Raw genomic sequence first — 25,007 nt, forward strand, 5'->3', positions numbered from 1 at the left:
AAGTGATGATATCACGTTCACGGCCCCGCCTTCTCTGATTGTTTCTCTACAACACGTTCCTCCTACCCACAGATAAATAACTCAGCGAACAGTCATCCGATCATACACCTGTCCGTTTCACTGGGACGGAACTCCACGTATGTCTGAAGTCAAACACATTCAAGTTAATCACTCGAGTGTGAATACCCCAGTAGAGAACAGACTCGGGAGGGCCCATTCAGCGAAAAGAACAATCATCACATCACGTGACTAGTTGGGTAACTCGCCTGTGAAACTAGCGTCAGCACCGAGCTATTTATAACCAGTATAAATACCCGAATCAGAATCCTGGGTACCTCTTGACGTCCAACCAACTCACGTCACTCTGGTTGTAGAATCTGTGAGCACATCCTACCCGTATTATTTTCCTCGGATCTATTCAAGCAACGGAGTTTGTGGATGTGCCAGCTATACACTTTTCAGTTACTTTAATAACTCTATCCGGCATATTACATTCAAACAAAAATCTACTCATAAGTAGATTTACTTTAAAGACTGAAACTAGGTACGCTTACTTGTCATCAGAGAGAGGTGTGTCTCAGCGGAGACAGGTGAAGAGGAGAGACAACCATTATAAGTCCAGGACTGACAGCAGTGACATATTCCTGAACGTGACAAAATATGAGTGCCTGGAGATCCCGCTTCCACGACAAGGTAAGTCACTAGAGACAGTCTGCTGTCCCCAGCTGACCATGTGGACCTACTATTATCGCCGATACCGAACACCTTTGGCGGTTGTACCCGGGACCTATGTTCATGAAACACCTGTAAGTACCGGTGATGTTCACAAGACGAGTAGTACCGTTATGTGTACCTAGACGGTAGGGGTTCTCTAAACCCCGTTCTGCGGAGTTAGGCATATTGTCCGGCGGTTGTTCATACACTCCTTTTTCCTTCAGCTATATTTATAAGAAAAGAATCGTTCAGTTTCTCGGTGAATAATTGCGGATCACATTTCCTCTCATAAATCTGATACCGTACTATATTTAACACTATACAGGCATAGGCTGAATATAGATTTTCGCGCTTAGACACTTAGACATTGTCAGGGAAAAGATGATCTCCCTATTTCAACCTGTATTTTAACGTCAGCTTCATGTGTTCTCACATTTGGTATGCGGTGTGCCACACTGGCATGTCGTACACCATGTACATTGGTAACTGTTAGTTAGTGACAACGTTTCATACGATATAGTAAGTGAAATACATCATGTCTATTTGCAGACGTGTCTCTTCCGTGTTGAATGAAGAAACCAAGCATTCTGCCTAGAATACACTCTCATTCATCACAGAATGCTTTACTAATCATGTTATACCAGTTTTTAGAATGACATGACGTGTGTGCCCCATGTAAAACATCACCCGCTTGAGGCTCTCCAGGCCGCTGCCCACCCCCTCCAGGCACCAACCTGAACCTGTTCCAAGTTCAATGTATTATGTCATAATCCCCACATTCCATACTTACAGACCAGTTTCTTATCAGAGCAGATTCTATAAACACACAATAGCGTTTAATTTGGTATTGAAACTTTGACTGTTATCGATTTAACAATCAGACCCTGATAACAAAATAACGACTTGGATTTGAAAGACTTCAGTATGACAGAAACCCCACGATTGTGTTTGTGTTGTACACCAAATATTGGACGGCCTGGCTGAATGCTGCTGTTTCTAACACGGCTAGACTACATTAAATCTCAGACCTGTACACACAGATGACGCTTTGAAAGTCTCACATACAAGGGTTTCTCGTAACGAGAACCATTATTCATTATGTCTGTGAATTGAGTGATGTTAGTGAGTTCATTTCGATGAATACCTGATTGACAAAAGTCTCATATATTAGGAAAGTTTAGAATTTCTGAACATGTTACTATATCTTTTCAATCAAAAGCCAAATAGATCATGGTCCGAGCGCATTGAAAACATTCATAATTTGACAGTGCGCTATACAAATATGTGATATATGTATTTAATTATAAATATACGTTTCTGTTCTCAACGTACGGATATAACCCAGGAGCATATCTGTGGTATTAAACTGCAGGCCAATCTCGCTTGACATGACATAATTAAACACAGATATTGAGTTCGTCCATGTCACCACCGACAATATTCAGAGACAGATCAATCTCCTGCTTTGTGGCAGATGCATATTCAGCTTTATTAGCTCTACCCCGAGGCAGACAATGAATCAAAGTGGAGCGTTATGTAATGCGCGAGGTCTATGTTATTGATATGCGATTCTGTATTTGTTTAAGTGTATATTGCACGCAGACCCTGGTGCTGAATGTCTCGGCTGGTGGATGAGCACGGGTTGTTGCGTAAAAGACGGGTTGGAGGTCAGGTCACAGAGGTCACCTGTTCTGCCATTCACACTGGCCTTTAATGGCATTATACAAGATAGTACCAAATCTGTAATCAAACGTTCACTGTGTCTTATTCTTGCCATGTCTCTTTAAAACGCACATAAATTTAACTATTCATATACAGACTGACAACAATTAAACTAGTTTCAACCATTATCAGTTTGGATTCGGTTTGTGTTAGTTCTGAATATCTGCAATCGGTTTTAATTGTCCGTATCTCTACAGTCTTGGAACGTGCGGAGACTTGTACAGCTAGGCATTGTACCTATTCCAGACATGCTGCTGTGTGATGTGGGGCTAGCACTGCAGGAGGTGTACGAGTCTCTCAGTTTTATCCTTTGGTGAGAATGACTTTGTGATATGACGATTAGAGTACAACACGTATGTGTTTGGGCAAGTTTAAACGAATGTGTCACTGGTTGTGGTCAAACGGTATACTCTCACTTGGTGATGAGAAAAACGAAACATATTCTCATGGTTGGTTTTAGGGAAACGGCAGTAAACACGCATGTTTGGTTGTGGGCGGTTCCATATTCCATATAAATTCAGTGAAATGAACATCGCCTGGGGCAGTTTAGTTTCCCACGGACCGTGCCTGGGGCGATTCCACCGACATATTGTCTGCTTACAGATAATTAGTTTCAAGATATGACTGCAGTTCTTAAAGGTATTTTAGTCCTGAGTGTGGACATTTTACGTTTCTAGGTATGTTTCTAAGCTTTGTTTAAGCTGCTGGTTCAGGGGAACATGTTGGTTGTAATTTCGTTACATTCACATTTGCATAGTTATACATTCATAAAAATACTTGTCGGACTGCTTGGTCTTAAATTTCCGCTACATACACATTCCTTGAATATTGTTTAGACAGACATATTGTGTATATTGTTTGGATAAACATCGTCTTTGCATATTGTACAGATAAACATGTGATCGTTGCAGTTCGTTGTTCAAGTTCGTCGTCTCTGTTTTCAACGGATTTTTCATTCCTGTTTCAAGTTTACACAATTTAAAGTTCTCGCACCTATGCCCAGATTGAAGGGGTTAAAATTTACAATAAACACACTCAGCAGGTTTTAACGCTGATAGTAGAGATAGTATCTTGAAGGGTCATGGACTGGTCAAGCTTTAGTCCCGCTCGACCGGTTTGACGGATACTAAAGCGCCAGCAACTTTCTTCAGTTCATAGTTGTACCGATAGGACAATATTTCATTGTCTTCTTGTCAGCCACGTGAGCGTTTTACTGCAAATAAAACCTAAAAAATCCTATGTCCTATGGAGAATTCTGGAAAGGTTGTCTGCTTTATAAATAAGAATATAACTACTGTCTAGTTTAAGGTCACACAATGCAGTTCATGTAGTTCATAGTATGGATTTTAATTGTTCGTCGAAAATTGCCTCAACCACATGTACACATTTATCTTATTTTTACCGCGTGCCATAGTTTAGATATTGAACAGTGATATTGAATACATGTTGGAATCACTCTCTGCAATTTAATTGTTTTCGTATTTGAGGTTTTTCATATTTTCGTAGCTGCTGGTGTTCCCGCTGAGAGATTAAAGGACTGTGTTTACGCCTATTGGAGAATGCATCATACCTACATAACAACACACATCTCGAACATTCCACTAATTCGACGAGTCTTTAATTAAATTGCGCATAAGCTTTTATTTCATTTAAGTACATTTAAATGCAGACCACTTCCCAAAAGCCTCAGATCGAGTCATGTCCCTGCCCTGGGGCTACGTGTCACGCCTACAGTATGTTTGTACCCAAGTCGACTAGATATGCACGGCAGCTCTGTTATTATAGTATTACAGCCTGAATATTAAATACTTATTTACGACTAGTTTGGCCATTTTATTAGAAGTAGATGTGACAATTACGTATTAGGCTACGTAACATCGATTTTAGAACTTCCCTGAGGCAGTTGACTATTATCTGTTATCGAGGTTCCCCGATTTCCTATTTCCATGGGACAATATACAATGAGCAGAATGTAAAAATGCATGTTCTTTTGGAATAAACGTCCAACGTAATTACATACCAGGAGATCTCGTCTTAGTCCTCGAACCACATTATTTTACCCTCGGTCTGACACTTTTTGAAAGCCTGATTGAAGCATGTCTAAGATTACCACAGGTTCCATCCTTTTCACTGGTACTCCGTTTCAATTTAAATGAAATTTGCGCCTCTCAAACTTCAGAGACTAAGCGTTACTCTAGGTCAAGGCAAACTGCTCCTGTTCTATTAACCTTTATTTCAATGGTGCACTGTTCAGCTTTTGATCCCATACTTCTTGTAGTTCAGTATAAACCAGGGTAGATAATATCATGTATTATGTTATTCAACGATGTGGAGCAATGATCTCATCAGTTACAAATGTAGGGCGCCATTTAGCCACAATGGACTGCTTTATTTTAGCTCGACATACTCTGCAGTATTGCTTTCCACTTGCAACAAACATTACATGACCTTTTCTCACAGGCATTTGCCGATAGTTTATTTCAACATTCCCATGTGTCAGGGAAAAACTGAACCTGGCGCCCGGTATTGTTACATCAGTCAGGGGTAAAGTGTACCTGACACCCGATGTTTGTTACAGAATTCCTATGTGTCAGGGGTAAAGTGTACCTGACACCCGATGTTTGTTACAGAATTCCTATGTGTCAGGGGTAAAGTGTACCTGACACCCGATGTTTGTTACAGAATTCCTATGTGTCAGGGGTAAAGTGTACCTGACACCCGATGTTTGTTGCAATACTCCCATGTGCCAGGGGTAAAGTGTACCAGACACCCGGTGCGTTTTTACGACATTCCCATTTGTCACGGGGAAAGTGTACCACTCATACGGTGTTTGACACAACATGCCTATGTGCCAGGGGTAAATATCCGGTGTTTAACATCGCAACAGGGAAACGTCATGTTTGAAGTCCCTTTAGATATCCTATCAGAGAGATATCCTAAACAAAGTCTCGACACCATCAGTTTAGATTCAGGCACTAACATTCCAGTCTTTGAATAGACCCTGAAAACAGAGTTTAATGTTCAGCACAATAGCAGTGCTTGATAGGTTGGTAATTAGCCTTTAATATAAATCTGAAGTATGCTTCTCACTACATTTCAGGTCAGCTCTTGCTTTCCCAGAATAATAGCTTTTGAGGTTTTTGTTTGGGAGGGACAGGTTTTACTTTTCGCCAGAAAGACCTCTTCCAGGGTTTTACTGTTCGATAGTAAGACCTCTTTCCAACTTACTATCTTTTCCTAACTTTATATGATCATCACCATTCAAATGATACAATGTGAGTGTTTGAAATCATTTGAAAAGATATCGTTCATGATTACTCTCAAAGTACAAATGTTTCCTCTGATGAGAGTGGAACTGCAACTCTCATTTTCCTAGGCAGATGCCCAACCGCACGGCCTCCTGGCCGACGTATACCATGGGGGTTAAATTATTTACTCATAGTTACTGTCATTAAACTGATTTTACGAGCGCTTTAGTTATTGTTATGAAGCTTCATTAAATGATACTCTACATTATCCATCATTGACGGTAAATATGTTAGAGAAAACACTTCTCCTCGGTTTTGGTACAGAAGGTGTTTGGTTTGGACTCCCACCCCCCCCCCCCCCCCCCCCCCTTGGATTTCTTTACAAACAAAAAAGACTTTCACTTTTCCCACTAATGCGTATTGCCGATGGCTATAAGCCATGAGTGAGTGCGTTTTCAAAACGCTTTTGGCAATATTCCAGGAACATCCCAGCTGTAGACACGAGAAAGGGGTTTCACACTGTCAGTCTACCAGTTTCAATATCGACCACACCTGTGAATAAAGCTAACTCGGTATGATCGGAGAGTGAATAGGATCTATCTACATAGCTTCACACGATATGATCTGATGTATAGAGCACGCCCCTCAATATAATTTACATTAGGCATTGAATTGCGTCACGAACACATGGACTGGGTCAACAAGCCCCCTTTTGAAAGCTCACGCCTGGTTGTGTCATGTGTAGACTGTACTCTAACTGTGCTTAAAGCATGCAGGGGATATATATTAACATTCAGGACGTTAATGGCACGCAGTGAGAAGTGTCTGGAAGATAAACCTTGGCTACAATACACAGACACCTGTTTTCAGCCATAGAGGGGATAATGATATGCCTGTTGGTAATCACGATTTCAGCCCATGTAGGACCTTTGTCAATATCGTGTCTAGGTTGGACCCAAACTAAGACTCGTGGCTTTGCTTGCACTTCCTGCTGAAATATACATAATTTTTCTGGAGAGTGTCTCCTTTTTTGCCCTTCGTGGAATGGGTTATACCAGATGCGCAGAACTGTTCAGTTGCATACTGGATGCCAATGTTCAGCATGTTGGATGCCAGTGTTCAGCATGTTGGATGCCAATTTTCACCATGTTGGATGCCAGTGTTCAGCATGTTGGATGCCAATTTTCACCATGTTGGATGCCAGTGTTCAGCATGTTGGATGCCAATTTTCACCATGTTGGATGCCAGTGTTCAGCATGTTGGATGCCAGTGTTCAGCATGTTGGATGCCAGTGTTAACCATGCTGGATGCCATGAAATGTTTATATACAATGTGGACAAATATCTGTCTGTTTTGATTCGTATAGTTTTGTATTTCTGCGAAAAAGGTAAGGGTGGGGTACTGGTTCAAGCATTTACTCGTCCTGATCAGGGTTCCACTGCCCACATGTTTACCATGTGTAAAGCCCGTTTCTGGTGCCCCCAGCTGGGATGTTACTGGACTATAAACAGCGGCGTAAAACCAAACTCACTCACTTTTTTGTCCAGTATATGTTGCCATTTCTACTCCAGGGACAAAAGGTGCAGTGTTGATGGATCACACTGTTTTTACAAAACGGTATTATCGCTTAACATAAAACCTGTTCACATACGGACGAGCTATGTGACGTCAAATGTAAAGAATTTCAAAAACCGTTCCGACGATAAAAACCAACAATAGAAGCCTTATTCTATTGTGAGTCACAGTGTCAAAGCTGAAAGTTCACAGGTGCTTGACGCTAAGAGACCGTCACGACCGTTCCGGTGGTGATCTATATTTCAGCCAAGCGTGGTCTCACGAGGAGGCAGCTCTACAAACCAGAAGTGTACAGATATGTCTGACATTCATTGCTCTAACACCAGGATTACAGTGACATGCTCCTTGAAATACATTTGGTTTTCCTCACTCGTAAATCACAACTGTAAGGAATGAGTGAATGCAAATTTTACGAGCTGAGATGAAACCATACAAACCCACATACCATCAACAAAGAGAATTGGAAAAATGTTCCTTGAATGCTAAAACAGAGGAATTCAGTGTCCTTGCTTAAAGGCTGCACGCCATCCCGTGTATGAATAGAAACAAATCTGAATTTTCCTCGCCAAATAGGATCTTCTATACTGAACATTTACGATACGAAATGTGACCCATAATAACTGTCACTCAAAACTCCAAAGATTGTTACCCTGTAATAACTATCACTTAATCAATAATACAGCTGTCAGAAAATGCACTCTCGTAACACATTTCACAACTGTTATTTCATTGGCAATTATATCAGTTGAAGGTTTCATCTCTGGACTTTGATGTGACGAGACATCAACTTGCTACGGCCGCTACTCCCACTTCTCCTTGCGTAGTGTAAATAATAAGAAATAGAAATAGTCTAGTGAAACTAGAGAATCATTTTGCAGTATTCATTTTCCTTGTGTGCCTTTCCCAATGGTGATATGTGGGTGTTACTGGGAGCCGAATGTGAAGCCTCAGGCCGAGAATTGGAGGCGAGGATGTAAACACGCTTTGCATTTTTGCCCCAAATCAAACCTCAAACTACTTCATCAACATTAATGTTGGCTTCTTCCAATGAATAATCTTTAATTTGGTGTATAAAATTCAAATTATAAATATAAATATAATATTAATATAAATATAATTATAAATATTTTGCATTTAATGACATGTGAAACGGTGGTAATTTCCAAGTGATGATGAAAATCAATGACGTAAAAGACAGAGTTTGGTATGTGTGAAAAAAATCAGCATGTGTTCATCTACTTGAAATTAACTGATTGTAACAAAAAGAAAAGAGGAGCAATAACTACCATGATTCTAAAAGAAACGTCTATAAATTGCAGTCCTATATTGTCAAGCATCCGCCACTACCGTTAAAAGACGCGAAGCTAGTATTTATCTATGATTTTGTATTTTTTCCCATTACCTTTACTCTGTCTGCCTTTCTCTAATCTAAGTCATGTGGTCCCTAAAACACATTTCTGTAATGTAATATCAAAACCGCAACACCAATGTCATCTTTTTCTTACTTTATGTAAAGAAAAGATGTTTCCTGTCTAAAAATGGACCATTAAATCAATTACAGCTTCTGCCTTTCACAAGAAAGTACTTGAGGATCAGCATGTTACATTCGGTGCGTCAAGATGTCAGAAAGGCATACACGTGATTGATTGATGTGCCACGATACTTAGTTGCCTACAGGGTGATATTAACTCCAGTGTAGTGCATGATTAGAAGATGTATGGTTGACAATGGGTCAATTGTCCCTTATGTCAGTACCAAAACATTACTTCTTTATATTATATTTGCTTGGTATGCCGTGTAGTTCTGTGTATTTAATTGCACGATGTGCTGGGTTGCCATCTACTAAACAGGGTTTGTTTGTTTGTTGAACGCTGGTCTCAACAATGTTCAAGCCATATGTCAGCAGTTTTTACATAATCTGCGCAGCCGTGAAATTTGACAAAAACCCACCAAGTTACCCACTCCCATTAATCGTCCCTGAGACATGTGTCCAGTCGTTGTCAGTGGTCACCAGACTCCGCCAGCCCTGTTCAGTAAGTCACTGAAACATGTATCCAGTCGTTGCCAAGGGTAGTCAGATTCGGTCAGCCCTGTTCAGTAAGTCTCTGAAACATATATCCAGTCGTTCCCAAAGGTAGTCAGATTCGGTGATGACTGTTCAGTAAGTCTATGAAACATATATCCCGTCGTTGCCAAGGGTAGCCAGATTCGGTAATGACTGTTCAGTAAGTCTCTGAAACATATATCCCGTCGTTGCCAAGGGTAGTCAGATTCGGTGATGAATGTTCAGTAAGTCTCTGAAACATATATCCCGTCGTTGCCAAGGGTCACCCGACTCGGGCAGCCCTGTTCAGTAAGTCCACTCACGCCTTCGGGACACGATTTGTCACAAGAATTCGGGGAACGCCCTTCGCATAAACCCATGGGCATGACGGTCCACGTGGTGGCCAGATTCGGCTTGCATCGTAGTGTAATCCACACTCATGTTATCAGTAATGCTATATATATCACATATAAAGGGGGTGGTCGATGGTTAAATGGTAATCACGAGGTGGTCACGATACTCACCCCATATAAGAAACTGATACCGTGTCAGGTCAACTGCGCTGACATGCTAGTGACACTTGATTGAAACAATCCGTGAAACATTAGAACCAGGAATTCAGTAGGGTGAGTGAGTGAGTGAGTTGGGAAAAGTACCTCCCTCGACATGACTGAAACATAAGCCTAACAACTCTAGCGTGTAGTTTAATCGTTTGAACGCAGTGACCCTGTCCAAGGTATGTCGTGGTCCTGTCACTGATGACATCGTGTCTTGTGGTAGCAGGAACGATCACTGCACACGCGTGGGGAGGCGGATGGGGTGGGGGAATATCTCCGTAAATGTCTACCCCGTCACCATTAATATCTGTAGTCTTAGATTGATGACTAGTTTACAAAGATGAAAGGAAGAGGACAGCTACTCTCCGCTCACCCATCACCTTCTACATGGCTTGAACTTCAGGCTGCCATGTGTCAGGAGTTGACACCGCCTGACGTAAAAAAAATACATCTTTTATAATTTTTTGTCTTCGGGGTACAACAGCGACGATGTGGTGGTGCCTGTGAGACAGTTTTGTTGTACCGCTCCGGAATATCTATACTGACTCGCCCAGAGGTGTTCGACGGAACACTTCCAGCGCACTGTATATTTAGTTAAGGTGAGTCCGGAACATTCAAACTATGAAAATCATAATAATAATAATCTCAGATAGTTTCGGGACAATTTCGACTGTAAGGCTTGTTCATCTTAGATCTGTTTGAGACTGGATTGTTTCCATAAAGCATTGCTTTACATGTCACGGGTGGTGTCTCCGGTATCATCCTGTCTCCGGTGGACTTCCTTTTTCACCGTAGCTAGTTTTGGAAACAGTACTAATACTGCAACTAATTGTATTGTAAGGTTTCATTTTTAGTTGAACATGTTGTGTTAGTGTATGTTCTGGTAAGATCGTACTCTTAGTAGACCCAGACTGTACTCTGCGGATGAGTATCTTTGACATCGTGTGTATGCTGTTGATATATGTGCAGTTTTCAAAGTATCTCTACTGATTCAAATTGTGCTGTTGCCCGGACACCAACATTCAATGTAGGAGAGATAACAGCTTGATACGGTTTGTTAGATCTTGTCAAACAACATTCATCGTGCGAGTTGGTGATGGATACGATGTGACCGACGCATCACAACTACAACGTCCATTAAAGGCAGTCCATTTTAATGAATGCTTTGTGATATAAACAACGTTATAAAACTTTGATTACAACATAAAATTTCAATTTCAAAGATCACAAAAGCATAGATCTAAAGCTTCTACCCTGAGGGCTGGCTGGCTTTCTCTTGGAGGGCAGGTATCTAACAGCGTGTTGAGATATGCCATGCTAAACTGATGTCGAAATTTTAACATTTTTTTAAAGTTAAATAAGGATGCTTCTTTTGAACTCTCCGCTGGTTGTTGTTTTACGGCGTACTTAGCATTATTCCAGCTATATGGCGGAGGACGATTCAGTGATCAACGGCAATAACATCGACCTACGCAATTGGGATACCATGATATTTGTCAACTTTTGACCAGCCGATCCCTCTAGCTGTTTCTTAGGAAAACCATGGGTTGCTGAAGATCAGTTCTACTCCGAATCTTTTCGGTTATATGGACGCCATGGATACTGTTTTAGCACATTTACTGATAGGTGAAAGAACCAAGGAGGTTAATCCCTCAAGATACCACAGAAAGAAAAGGGGTCCAGCTAATCTGTGGAACAGTGTAACAAGTCTAGATTCCCTGTGAAATTATGAATTGTTTTTTACTCCTTTGGGCAGGTATTTTCAATCATATGTTTTAAACGTTTTTTCCTGGACTCTTGTTTAGAAAAAAACCCTGTAACTCCCAACGCTTTGGTTGTATAATTAGTGTGTCAGTTACCGAGTCTAGATGTTTTTAATTTTGTCTCTGCTATTCTAACTCACACATAAATTTGACACTTTCAGAATCACTAAACATGCTAAAAGAGTCCATCTCACAATTCGGACAACAAGTGTGTGTTACGGATCAGGTGTTCGCGCAGGGAGCATAACATTAACATTGACATTGACATTGACATTGACACTAACACTAACACTAACACTAACACTAACACTAACACTAACACTAACTTAGGACTAGGAGGGCTTTGAAATTCTAGACGGTCCTGTTTTACCACTGGTCGAATACCTTTCGAGACTGAAATTTTTTCTGACACAGTCATTTTAACTGACACCTACATGGACAATCTCTCTTTCTGCTAACCATGATGTGCTTTGTTGATATGATTGCCCAGAGAACTACTATTCATGGTTAACTTTCAAATGTCATTTTGACATCAGACAGGTTATGCTCATCCTTGTTTTTCGTGTTTCACAACACATCCCGCTTGGTAGATAGTCTTGCTTGCTGCTGTCTTAACGTTATAACTTCCTCGAGGTAGGTGACCTGATTCCTAACCGGAACTGCACATCCGCATGAACAGTTTGTTGTCTCTGGTTTTGTAAAATAATGCAATCGCATCGACAATCCCTGACTCCAAAGTTATGTCCTCAGTATCAGTTTTATAGTGGTGACACTCCTGACCTTAACCTCACACACTGGCACCACGTACACCCCGACATTCCAGCACCGACAATATTACACGCATCTGAGACGACCTGCCAAACTGGCACCACACCCTGACATTCCAGCACCGACAATATTATCCACATCTAAGACCAACTGACACCTATGTGAATCATCTGTGACAAACGACCCTCGTGCAGGCGTCCAGAGTCAGGTATTTCAGAGGCCATACAGTGTCAGAATAAATCTTGTCTTAGACAAGGAAACACCTGTCTGAAAATAGGTGGCGTATATTTAGACGCAGACATTAATAACCCTGCCATTTATTGCGCGTTTATTGCAACAACAACGACCAAGTTGACATAAACCACAGGCTACGATCTGGGCCAAGTCATGCCGCCAATAGCCCTTACCGGGGCAACGGACACTGACATCAGCCTACTTTCAGGACATCTAAGGTCAACTTCAGCCTTCAGCATTGACCATCTGACACTGACCTGTAACATGGAAGTGAATGTCAGTACGTCATTGCAAATTTGATAAATTCTTTTTTGTTGGGTCCGAATTCAAATAGTTGATTTATGAGCACCACGCTCTCCTTTTCCTCGGCCATTCCCCTCACATTAACATGACATGATCTAAAAAAGCGCCAATCGCTTCTTGTATCGGACGCTGTAGGTTTGATCTCACGTATGTCTTTCCTGTCACTCAACTTCTCTCTTTGTAGATCCCAAGTCGTACATTCCTTGCCGACTTCACAGCATCTAATCGAATGTAACTCGCATTACATGTCCTACAAAATTGATATCGTCTGGACAAAAGAGTTGGACCAGTAGTTTAAGAAGCAACAGCTTGCTTCGTGAATCCTAGATCGCCCTGACTGTGGATTTTAGGCGTCATATTGGGCTCATGGGTCACTTAAGTGGTGAATATCTAAGTTCTGCCTAAACATTTCATATATTTCAGCGATATACAGAATTTTAAACTCACTAATTCAATGTATGATTTTTCAGTGGCCACATCTGTCGTACCTCAATTCAAGCACTGAGGATCTCAACACAAAGGAAGATAAATACTTCAACCCTATGCTGGCGTACGATAACAATGTGGACTACCAAGAACTTCAAGGTGCCTACAGATTCTACTACACCCCTCGGAGTGGTGACGTCGTGATGCCCGTGCCCACGTATCGCTCCCATAAAGATGTTGCCAGCACAATCGACGCATCCAGTGATTACTCAACGAACCGGAGATTCAACCGGAAATTCTGCGCTTTCGTTGTCCTCCTTTTTCTCCTCGTCGGTATCATCGTCAGCTCCATCATTGTTTCCGTCATCCGTGAGTGTACATCGACTGTCACCTGTAACGACGTTGTAAAACATACAAAATACTGGCGTATGACAAAAGCTGTCGTCAAGAAGCCTCTATCTTCATACTGAAAATTGTGATCATAAGAAAATCTTAGATTCATATCAGTGTTAAGCATGTGTTTTAGCTGAGGAAAATACTATATAACTTCATTTATGATCAACGTTTCAGTTACTCAGAAGCCATCGGAACCAACTCCGGTCGGTAAGTAAGAAACAAATCACTCACCACATCACAATCCCCTCACCCCTAAAACACCCCATCGCGCTGAAAAAATTTACCCCAAAATTCAGATTACGTAGATATACATACTGAAGAAATGTAAGACTGAAGCTTCGAGTGAGTGAGTGAGTGAGTGAATATTCCTTAATGTCGCACCAGCAATGTTGCGGAGAAAAGGTCTCACGTTTTACAATACGTTAAAAATAATAAATGTAATGATGAAAATATCACTAAAATATTTCAGTTAAGTATCACATTCAAGGGTGAAAATATGATCTCTGAAATATAAATCTATATCACCCACTTTGATTTCTTCCAAATATGATAAAATAGAATGTTTAGAAACGGCATCAAAACGTTCACGTAAGTCAGAACAACGTCATGAAATAACGCTGTCTAATATTGGAAAAGTCAACACAATCAGTCAAACTGTGCTTCATAGTAATCGGTCTATGGCATGAACAATGGGTTGGGCTGGATGGCTTGCACTGAATACCTACAGATATATTGTTGATTACAGTACGGATCATGGTGGTCACACTGCTGGTCCAGTCAACACGTTTGTTGTATTGCTGTGGCTTGCATCACGCGGACTAGACAAACCCGTGATAGACATGCAATTGGCGTGAGCGAGGCCGACCTAATTAAGTCGTATCTTACACCAAACATTAGAACCGTGAAGGTCTACACGGAACCCTAAGGCAGCGCAACTATTTAGCTGTTATAATGGATTCTGTAACCCTGGCATATGCCCACGTTCTAATAGTCCAGACATCCTGTTTCCAGCACGCCTGCAGTCCAGTCTCCGAGTGACAGGGAAGACGTACACACCTGAACTCGCCGACCCCTCAAGCCCTCAGTTTAAGGCTCAAGCCACAGAATTCTGCAACCAGGTATGACGAATAATCAAACCTACAAGCAATATAATAATTATTCAATTTTGACGATTACAAACAGTGAACGAATATCGTTACGTTTTTGAATATGCAACATTCCTTAATCCACTAACATGCTATGCCATCTGATCGTCCTTCCATACACCCTGCTAATTGTACTAAGTTAGATGTATAGCAGAATGTATAGGTGTATAGATGTTAGAAGTATAACGCAGTTTGTCAGTACATCGGAACATGTGTATACATATTTCTAGCCTTGGGTAAAGACAGTAGATATATTACAGTTTATTCAGTATGAAAATCCCGGTAAGACATTAACGCCTGAAAATATGATTATGATGATGATAAAGATGATGATGCTTGTATGATGTTGATGACGATGATTTGTACAATTTAATACAACAACAATAAATGTACTTTGACAAAAATATACTTCAAAATAGATTTTAAATGGAAGACATAAACATGAATGGTTGGTGTTTCAGGTTTGCTTTTTTCGATACTTGCTTTTCCTTTGCTGTCCAGTATAACACGTTATATTAGATATCGTTAGTAGAAACAACCGGTACCACGTTTAGCTTAGTATACTGAATGTAAATGCCAAGTATGACAATGGCGTGTTCTTGTCGCAGATAACGGAGACGTTAGTCGTGGACGGCTCCCCGTTGAAAGGCAAAGACTCCACCTGTAACGTGTTGGAGATAAGGTAAGCTGAACAGCAATTCAGACCGTGTGTACATCGGTTTTGGGTAAATACATGAATTAAATGTCACCGCCCTTTTGCAGTTACCATGTAATTTTCTTGATGACGGAGTTTGGGCTTGGTGTTAGATCAAGAGGGATTCATGAGGAGTTATATTTGGTAAGAATGTATATGTTAAACTAATGACAAGGTACGTGTTTTTGACAGCATAACCAAGGTGATGTTTAATATTTTCTGGACAAATATTACAAATAAAAATGTGGTAGGTAATATCAAACCTGTCTGATGTAAGTTTTGACTTATTGTGATCAGAACGTCCGTGACGTGTACGGCATACCTGATAGGAGTCCATACATCACACGGCTGGACATCAAAGGGTCAAATTCCAGGCAATCATCGATTAACTATGGGTCTAAAGATTATTGTTCCGTGGTCTCGTACTTTGCCAGCACTCGTAACGTCGAAATCCCATTCCAAATTCTCTACAATAATTTGACAATACGTTCTTTCCAGGAACGGCAGTTTGATCTTTATCTACGAGCTTGTTGTACGAGAAGAAGCATCCAGCTTGGGACAAGTGTTCACTAACCTCTTGGCGCAGTTTATCATTGAACAATCGAAAGACGGAAAAATTGGAACATTAGACGTCGACTCAACAAGGGAATGCGGGGTGATACTTACGGCTTCGAGCGAAACATCGTCTAATGTACTCTGTCCTCCTAAGCCTGCTAGTACAGCTTCAACAACAAGCACTCCATCATCTTCTACAGTTCAGTCTTCGTCAGCAACAGTTGCCTCTTCAATGCAGATATCATCTACAACCACACCTTCAGAATCGTCTTCAACGCCTATTGCCCAACCGACATCTGACTCAGTCACAGGTTCATCGACCTCCTCATCGCCTGTTGTCCAGTCGACATCTGCTACAATCACTCCTTCAGAATCCTCTTCAACGCCTATTGTCCAACCGACACCTGCCTCAGTCACAGCTTCATCGACCTCCTCATCGCCTGTTGTCCAGTCGACATCTGCTACAATCACTCCTTCAGAATCGTCCTCAACGCCTATTGCCCAACCGACATCTGCCACAGTCACAGCTTCATCGACCTCCTCATCGCCTGTTGTCCAGTCGACATCTGCTACAATCACTCCTTCAGAATCGTCTTTAACGCCTACTGCCCAACCGACATCTGCCACAGTCACAGCTTCATCGACCTCCTCATCGCCTGTTGTCCAGTCGACATCTGCTACAATCACTCCTTCAGAATCGTCTTTAACGCCTACTGCCCAACCGACATCTGCCACAGTCACAGCTTCATCGACCTCCTCATCGCCTGTTGTCCAGTCGACATCTGCTACAATCACTCCTTCAGAATCCTCTTCAACGCCTATTGTCCAACCGACACCTGCCACAGTCACAGCTTCATCGACCTCCTCATCGCCTGTTGTCCAGTCGACATCTGCTACAATCACTCCTTCAGAATCCTCTTCAACGCCTATTGTCCAACCGACACCTGACTCAGTCACAGGTTCATCGACCTCCTCATCGCCTGTTGTCCAGTCGACATCTGCTACAATCACTCCTTCAGAATCGTCCTCAACGCCTATTGCCCAACCGACATCTGCCACAGTCACAGCTTCATCGACCTCCTCAACGCCTATTGCCCAACCGACATCTGCCACAGTCACAGCTTCATCGACCTCCTCATTGTCTGTTGTACAGTCGACATCTGCCACAATCGCAGCTTCAGAATCCTCCTCAACGCCTGTTGCCCAGACATCTGCCACAATCGCAGTTTCAGCATCCTCCTCAACGAGTGTTGTCCAGACATCTTCCACAATCGCTGCTTCAGCATCCTCTTCAACGCCTGTTATCCAGTCGATATCTGCCACAATTGTTGTTTCACCAGCCCCCTCAACGCCTGCTGTCCAGACATCTGCCACCATTGCAGCTTCAGCATCCTCCTCAACGTCTGGTGTCCAGCCAACATCTGCCACAATTGCAGCTTCAGCATCCCCCTCAACGCCTGGTGTCCAGACAACATCTGCCACAATTGCAACTTCAGCATCCCCATCAATGCCTGGTGTCCAGACGACATCTGCCTCAATCCCTGCTTCAGCATCCTCCTCATCACCTGTTGTCCAGTCGACATCAGCCACAATCGCTGCCTCAGCATCCTCCTCAACACCCGTTGCCCAATCGACATCGCCTACTATGGCTTCTTCAGGAGCCTCCTTTACATCTATTGTCATTTCAACACCTGGCACAGTTACAGCTACAGCAGCATCCTTGACGCATGTTGTCCAATTGACACCTGCCACAATTGCAGCATCAGCATCCTCTACCCAGTCAGCGTCTGCCATACTGGCGGCTTCAGCATCCGCCTCAACGCTTGCTGCCTCGACATCTGCCACAATCGCTGTTTCAGCATCCCCCTCAACGCCTGTTGCCCAGACGACATCTGCCACAATCGCTGCTTCAGTATCCCCCTCAACGCCTGTTGCCCAGACGACATCTGCCACAATCGCTGCTTCGGCCTCAACGCCTGTTGCCCAGACGACATCTGCCACAATTGCTGCTTCAGCGTCCCCCTCAACGCCTGTTGCCCAGACGACATCTGCCACAATCGCTGCTTCAGTATCCCCCTCAACGCCTGTTGCCCAGACGACATCTGCCACAATCGCTGCTTCGGCCTCAACGCCTGTTGCCCAGACGACATCTGCCACAATTGCTGCTTCAGCATCCCCCTCAACGCCTGTTGCCCAGACGGCATCTGCCACAATTGCTGCTTCAGAATCCTCCTCAACGCCTGTTGCCCAGACATCTGCCATAATCGCAGTTTCAGCATCCTCCTCAACGCCTGATGTCCAGTCGACATCTGCCTCAATCACTGCTTCAGCATCCTCCTCAACGCCTGTTGTCCAGACATCCTCCACAAACGCTGTTTCAGCATCCTCTTCAACGCCTGTCGCCCAGACGACATCTGCCACAATTGCTGCTTCGGAATCGTCTTCAACGCCTGTCGCCCAGACGACATCTGCCACAATCACTGCTTCGGAACCGCCTTCACCGCCTGTCGCCCAGACGACATCTGCCACAATTGCTGCTTCGGAATCGTCTTCAACGCCTGTCGACCAGACGACATCTGCCACAATTGCTGCTTCGGAATCGTCTTCACCGCCTGTCGCCCAGACGACATCTGCCACAATCACTGCTTCAGAATCGCCTTCAACGCCTATTGCCCAGTCATCGTTGGCCACAATCACTGCTACACCAACTTCGTCAACTGTGACACAAGCTTCAAGTCCTGTTTTCCAGTCGGCATCTGCTACAACGCCTGTTACTCAGTCGACAGTTGCCACAATCGCAGCTTCAGCATCATCATCACCGCCCGTTGCTCATTCGACGCCTGCCACAATCGCAGCTTCAACATCGTCGTCTTTGGAAGTATCGTCTGCTTTGGCACAATCTGTAACATCTGCTGCACAATCGACGTCTGTCTCAGGACAAGATTCAGTATTATCGTCCATACAATCATCGTTTGTAATGTCATCTATAACTGCATCTGTTGCCCTGTCAACATCTGCGACATCTGCCGATTTATCATCCTCGTCATTGCAATCGTCGTTAGCCGTGACACAATCCACAACTCCAATTATACACTCAACATCGACTTCCGCACAACCTTCAGTAACGTCTTCTCTTCAGTCATCATCGGCAGTGACACCTACATCAACAGTTGCCACAGTCGCTGCTACAGAATCGTCGTCACTGCAGTCAACGCCAACTGTAGCACAGTCCTCATCACCTCCTGCTACAACGCCATCTGCCACAGTCGCTACTTCAGAATCGTCGTCATTGCAGTTAACGCCAACTGTAACACAGTCCTCATCACCTCCTGCTACAACGCCATCTGCCACAGTCGCTGCTTCAGAATCGTCGGCACTGCAGTTAACGCCAACTGTAACACAATCCTCATTACCTCCTGCTACAACGCCATCTGTCACAGTCGCTGCTTCAGAATCGTCGTCACTGCAGTTAACGCCAACTGTAACACAGTCCTCATCACCTGCTGCCACAACGACATCTGCCACAGTCGCTGCTTCAGAATCGTCGTCACTGCAGTCAACGCCAACTGTAACACAGTCCTCATCACCTGCTGCCACAACGACATCTGCCACAGTCGCTGCTTCAGAATCGTCGTCCCTGCAGTCAACGCCAACTGTAACACAGTCCTCATCACCTGCTACAACGCCATCTGCCACAGTCGCTGCTTCAGAATCCTCCATATTGCAGTCGTCGTCGACCATGACGCAGTCTATTTCTTCTTTTCCCGTGTCGACATCTGCTACAATAGTCACTTCAACTTCGTCTTCTATGCAGTCACCGTTGGCAGTGACACCTGCATCAACATCTGTTGTCCAGATGACATCTGGAACTGCTTCGTCATCCTCGTCACTGGAGTCACCGTTGGCAGTGACACCTGCATCAACATCTGTTGTCCAGTTGACATCTGGAACTGCTTCATCATCCTCGTCACTGGAGTCACCGTTGGCAGTGACACCTGCATCAACATCTGTTGTCCAGTTGACATCTGGAACTGCTTCGTCATCCTCGTCACTGGAGTCATCGATGGTAGTGACGCAAATATCTCAAATATCTGCTGCGCAGACGACGTCTGCCCCAGTTGAAACGTCTTTCACGCCATCTCTTCAGCCATTGTCGGCAGTAACCCCAACGTCAACGTCTGTTGAATTGTCAACTGGTACAATCGTTGCTTCATCATCGTCTCCCATGCAATCATCATCATGAGTGACAATTGGAAGGGGATCATCTATCCACCACTATACAAATTCAAATGTCGTCACCAGCCTTGGCACAAGACACAAGTCCATCCACTGGATAAATCTATGAGAACAATCCTCCTCCTCCTCCTCCTTATCGTCTCGTCTCAAATCCAATCATATGCCATCGGATGTCATTGTGCGAACAGTGGGCTTTCTCGTCATCTCCATTGTCCACAACGCAACGTCGGCGTCCTTCTGCCCGGATGCTCATCAGTGTGGCATTGTCTGTCAAGGTGACAGTATATCAAAGTGTTTCGGAAAAACAAACTGGGACTTAATGCGTCCATCAGATGTGGTGACAGGCATCCAACTCACAACAAAGACATATGCTGTAATTACCATGTATTCTCATGAACCTATAGTATCGCTCTATTATACGCAGGTGAAAAAAACATCAACACATGTTTAGCACATTCGTCTGTATTTGTCAAATAACGGATAATTCTCTACAAACAGTATTGTGTATATCAGAATCGTTTTATTTTGGTGACTCAGTAGGTCACGTGTATTCAATGTATATCTTGTCAGACTGTGTGGGGTTCATGTCTCACCTGAAATGGCGTCGGAGTATGGAGTCAACGAAGTACCTAATACTCCAAACAATAGTAAACACTGGGGTGTTGTTATATATTTAATTCGACAAAACTGAGGAAGATGATGTTTAAAATATCCACAGTCTGGATTGTTGAATATTACACAAGTGAATGGGATGTGAATAATATATATCATGGAAATAACAACATGCGATTTCCAAGACCAGGCCACAAGATAACGAGGAACAGTTGTGTTCCTTGGCACTTACTCGACTGTTCGCTGGTTCGAACGTGTCTTGTAATGTACGTGCCTTTACTTCGTTGTTATGTATTATATTAAAGTATGTAAATATGTATATGTGTATATGAACCCACCCACAACATCACCTGGATGTTGTATGTAACGCTAATAAACTATATTAACATAGTTTACTTGTTTGTGACAACACTGAAATATATGAAGACTGGCCGAGATTCAGTGGTCAAGGGCAGTAGCAATGAGTCTAATGATAAATACGTCCACTCACAGACTTAAGCAGGTGTTTGCTTTGCTTCATACACGTTCTCATGATGGCAACATGTTGCAAACACAACAATGTACATGTATATGGTGCTTTCTACACAATGGCACCTTGACACTTTTATACGAATACAACGTGATACTTGATGCTTGAAAATGTCTTATTTTTTCTACACCTTGAAGACCTGATACGTGCAACGCGAGGTCAGCAAAATACGTCCCACACAAGGTCGACCTGACACCTGTTGTTTTGACACATACTGTTTCTGCTAAATGAAAATATCCTGATACATAGACAACATACCATGACATTCAAAATGCTGATTCTAATTGGTGAACGGAGCTCTCTTATTCCTAGTGAAATCCATTTGAAATTAGCGCTTAGTTCCAAATAAAGTATGAGGTACCTACGCTTCAGTGGCGATACAATAACCGTTAAAGCACCGCAGGCTCCGCACCTGCATGACGCTCTCATAATGTTTTCACTTGATCACTGTGCCCGCGTTTCCATCATCCCAACATGGCGGCAGGTAGATCACTTGGCGATTGTATTCGTCGAATAAGCAGTCTTCCATGTGCACAGAATCAAAATTATTTAGCACACAGATAATCCTTCATGGTGCAAATACATTGAATGCATTGAATGTGCTTATCAATACCTATGCGCTGAAGATTAAGCAGTTTTAGAATTGCGCGAGGATGACGCAACCAGCAACCCCGTCTGTGAGGTACCGACATCCTCGCGCGATGTCAAACAAGCAGGAAGATTTACCTTTCCATAAACAAGTTTCACTGTAAATAGTTCATGGTAGTATAGATAATATCACGTAAAAGCTTGAATTGGAAATCATGTAGTTTGATATCTTTCAAACCATCCTATTCCAGTCGAAAGTAGCATTAGCGACAGATGCTGGCTTACACTCCAGGTACGCCTTCCTCAGACATACGGCGTCATAAAAACGTCTAGAGCTCGTGCTAGAGTTCAATAAATCCAAATGACACTCAGTTGTTTAAAAAATTATGTCTATACTGTCTAATAGTATATTTCCAAGAATCAGGTAGTATATTCAAAACACGCAAACCCGATATGTGCCTTTAATGACATACATTTCCTTAAACCTGTGAAAAGATAACATACCAGTTTGTCACACTGGTCCTCAATTGTAAGAACGCTTCTACGTGCCAGGATTTCTTGTGATTTGTTGAGCTTTCGTAGGTAACGTCTAACCATGGTGATGGGGCTAGGATTTCATAAATATTACCAGAAACCACATAACCTTTCTTTTGCAATATTAGTCCCAAGCTTTCAAAACACCCTTCCAATAAGACTTATCGATGTAAGCTATTTGATCGGCATTTGTACTCGATCATAAAATGACATCAAAAGGAATATTGCAGGGATTTCAACTGTTGTTTTTTCTACAATATGATCTCAGTTTAACTTGTTTCAAAGCTTCACAAAAGGCTACATGGTCAACCTCCTCAAACTACCATTGTTTGTATACTCTTTTGAAATTGTTACTTTTGATTTTATCAGGGTTTTAATACATATGAATTTGAACATGATATTACCCAATGACGTAATGAAGTCTTTGAGAGGATTAGTCAGAGCATTGAATTTATGAACAAATATTGACAATGGAAAAGTTTCTAACCCACGAGCTGATGTTTGAATCCTGTCGATTATGCGCTCACCAAGATCTCTTATTGTAACTTACAACATTCACGATGGGTTCGTGTGTTTGTTTCCTTAAATGTCCTTTTATAGCAATAAATATTAGTACCTAATGTAAATATGCCGAGGCCTAGTGAGAAGATGGCTTACAATACTTTTCTAAACAGTTTTTCATCACCATTGTTGTGTTCACAAACAGTACTTAAATTGGAAACAAAACAGTCTGGCCATTTGCCGAAGTTATGAATGATCCGGAAAACAGTTCAGGTCATGAGGTATGTTAACATGTGTGCTATCTGTATATCTGTTCCTGTGGCTGCTCACCAACATGGCGAATGCGTTTGTGCTCTGCTCCAGCGCCATGGACAGGCAATTGACTCTTGGATGTTGCTAAACAGATCAGTGACTGAGTTTAGTTTTACGCCGCACTCAGCAATATTACAGTTATATGGCGGCGGTCTGTAAATAATCGAGTCTGGACCAGACAATCCAGTGATCACAATATGAGCATCGATCTGCACAATTGCGAAGTGATGACATGCGTCAACCAAGTCAGCGAGTCTGACCACCCGATCCCGTTAGTCGCCTGTTATGGCAAGCATGGGTTGCTGAAGGCCGATTCTACCCCGGGACCCTCACGGGTGCTAAACAGATAAGAGGTAAATACATCCAGGCGTCGCGTCATAAACCGATCTTCTGGACCCTGCACTATGACGTCATCCAAAGTCAGGTTGAAGCATCTGTGAAGGAAGTATTCACAGCGGGCATTCGTCACCACCAGCCCCTTTCCGTAGCCCCGGTCTTTGACGGAATAACACGAGTTCGTCACGAGTGCGCAGTGGGGACCATAGTTGCCATGGTGACGAACACCCTTTGTCACGGTTGGATCATTTGAAGCAGGGCTTCCATCCATTGAGTGAGTGAGTTAAAATTCAAAGTCACATTGCAGCATTATCATCATAATGAGACCTATATATTCAATCAATTTTCAACGATGTGAAAACCTGTCAGCAAAGGATAATAAATTAACTACAACACCACAGCTCAAAACTAAGAAGTACCAACAAAATAATATGTTGAAAACAACACACAAATGGGCTATGGATGGCCAACAACAGAAGGCTGACTTACATTTACCATGCTTACCGGATGGTCCCCAGCTAGGTGTACTAGATCTCCTCGGATGTTGGCGTTTACTGACAAAGCTCGCAACGAATAACATATATTACATACAACATAACATTACATTATAGTCTACATTTTAATACATGGTCTTGAATTAACTTTCCGTGACATGGTCTTACGTAACTCCTCATGAGGACAATAAGACTATAGAAAACTGTACCTGACTTTCATGATGCATCTACCAACTATCCTAGTTGCTATTTTAATGTACCATTTCTATACAAAACATATGTATCAAAGGTTTAAGTGGTTGTATTTGATTTCAAATCAACAACACATAAGAACAACCTCTATGAATAAGCAATTTCTGTATTCAGGTGGTGCGGCATTTCTATACAGATTCTTGCATCGCTGTCAAGCAGTTATGCAGGTCTCACAATAGGATTCCCTCACTAAAGAAGTTGTTCATCCATAGAGTTTGTCAGAAAGAGAAACGTTGCATGGGGGGTAGATTTTCAAGATTAATGTTTGCTTCGGAAATATGTGACCGTTTTCCAGGTGATGATCTACTGTAGAGTTCTTTACAAAGCGTTTTTGATTCAGTAATTAAATTACAGACCATGACTTTGTGCAGTTTAGTTTCCAAGGATATTGTATTGCAAAGACCGCTTTCTAAATGTTCAGTTTGAAGTTAGACTAAAGTGGTTATATACGATAGCTGACATCACAAGT

The 25,007-nt window shown here is 42.6% G+C and overlaps 1 protein-coding gene across 2 annotated transcripts; it reads left to right on the top strand.

Moving 5' to 3' along the window:
• The first annotated feature begins 340 nt into the window (after positions 1 to 340).
• On the top strand, positions 341 to 21,383 carry LOC137281213 (serine-rich adhesin for platelets-like). 2 transcript variants are annotated; one of them, XM_067812336.1, is made up of 6 exons: positions 341 to 693; positions 13,399 to 13,723; positions 13,925 to 13,957; positions 14,762 to 14,868; positions 15,504 to 15,577; positions 16,088 to 21,383. In XM_067812336.1, the coding sequence occupies exons 1-6, from the start codon at positions 661 to 663 to the stop codon at positions 20,385 to 20,387; spliced, it is 4,872 nt and encodes a 1,623-aa protein (XP_067668437.1). In that variant the 5' UTR covers positions 341 to 660; the 3' UTR covers positions 20,388 to 21,383. The 2 variants fall into 2 exon arrangements, with proteins under 2 accessions (XP_067668437.1, XP_067668436.1); XM_067812335.1 differs by lacking the exon at positions 341 to 693 and adding an exon at positions 730 to 806.
• The last annotated feature ends 3,624 nt before the right edge of the window (positions 21,384 to 25,007 follow it).

Source organism: Haliotis asinina, chromosome 4, assembly GCF_037392515.1.
Source record: "Haliotis asinina isolate JCU_RB_2024 chromosome 4, JCU_Hal_asi_v2, whole genome shotgun sequence".
Classification (NCBI taxonomy): domain Eukaryota; kingdom Metazoa; phylum Mollusca; class Gastropoda; order Lepetellida; family Haliotidae; genus Haliotis; species Haliotis asinina.

Excerpts from the sequence above, each read along its gene's own strand:
- LOC137281213 (XM_067812335.1), top strand. The coding sequence starts at position 732 with ATGTGGACCTACTATTATCGCCGATACCGAACACCTTTGGCGGTTGTA. Across the intron at positions 13,724-13,924 it reads CATCATTGTTTCCGTCATCC|TTACTCAGAAGCCATCGGAA; the intron begins GTGAGTGTACAT and ends TCAACGTTTCAG. Across the intron at positions 15,578-16,087 it reads TGTAACGTGTTGGAGATAAG|GAACGGCAGTTTGATCTTTA; the intron begins GTAAGCTGAACA and ends CGTTCTTTCCAG.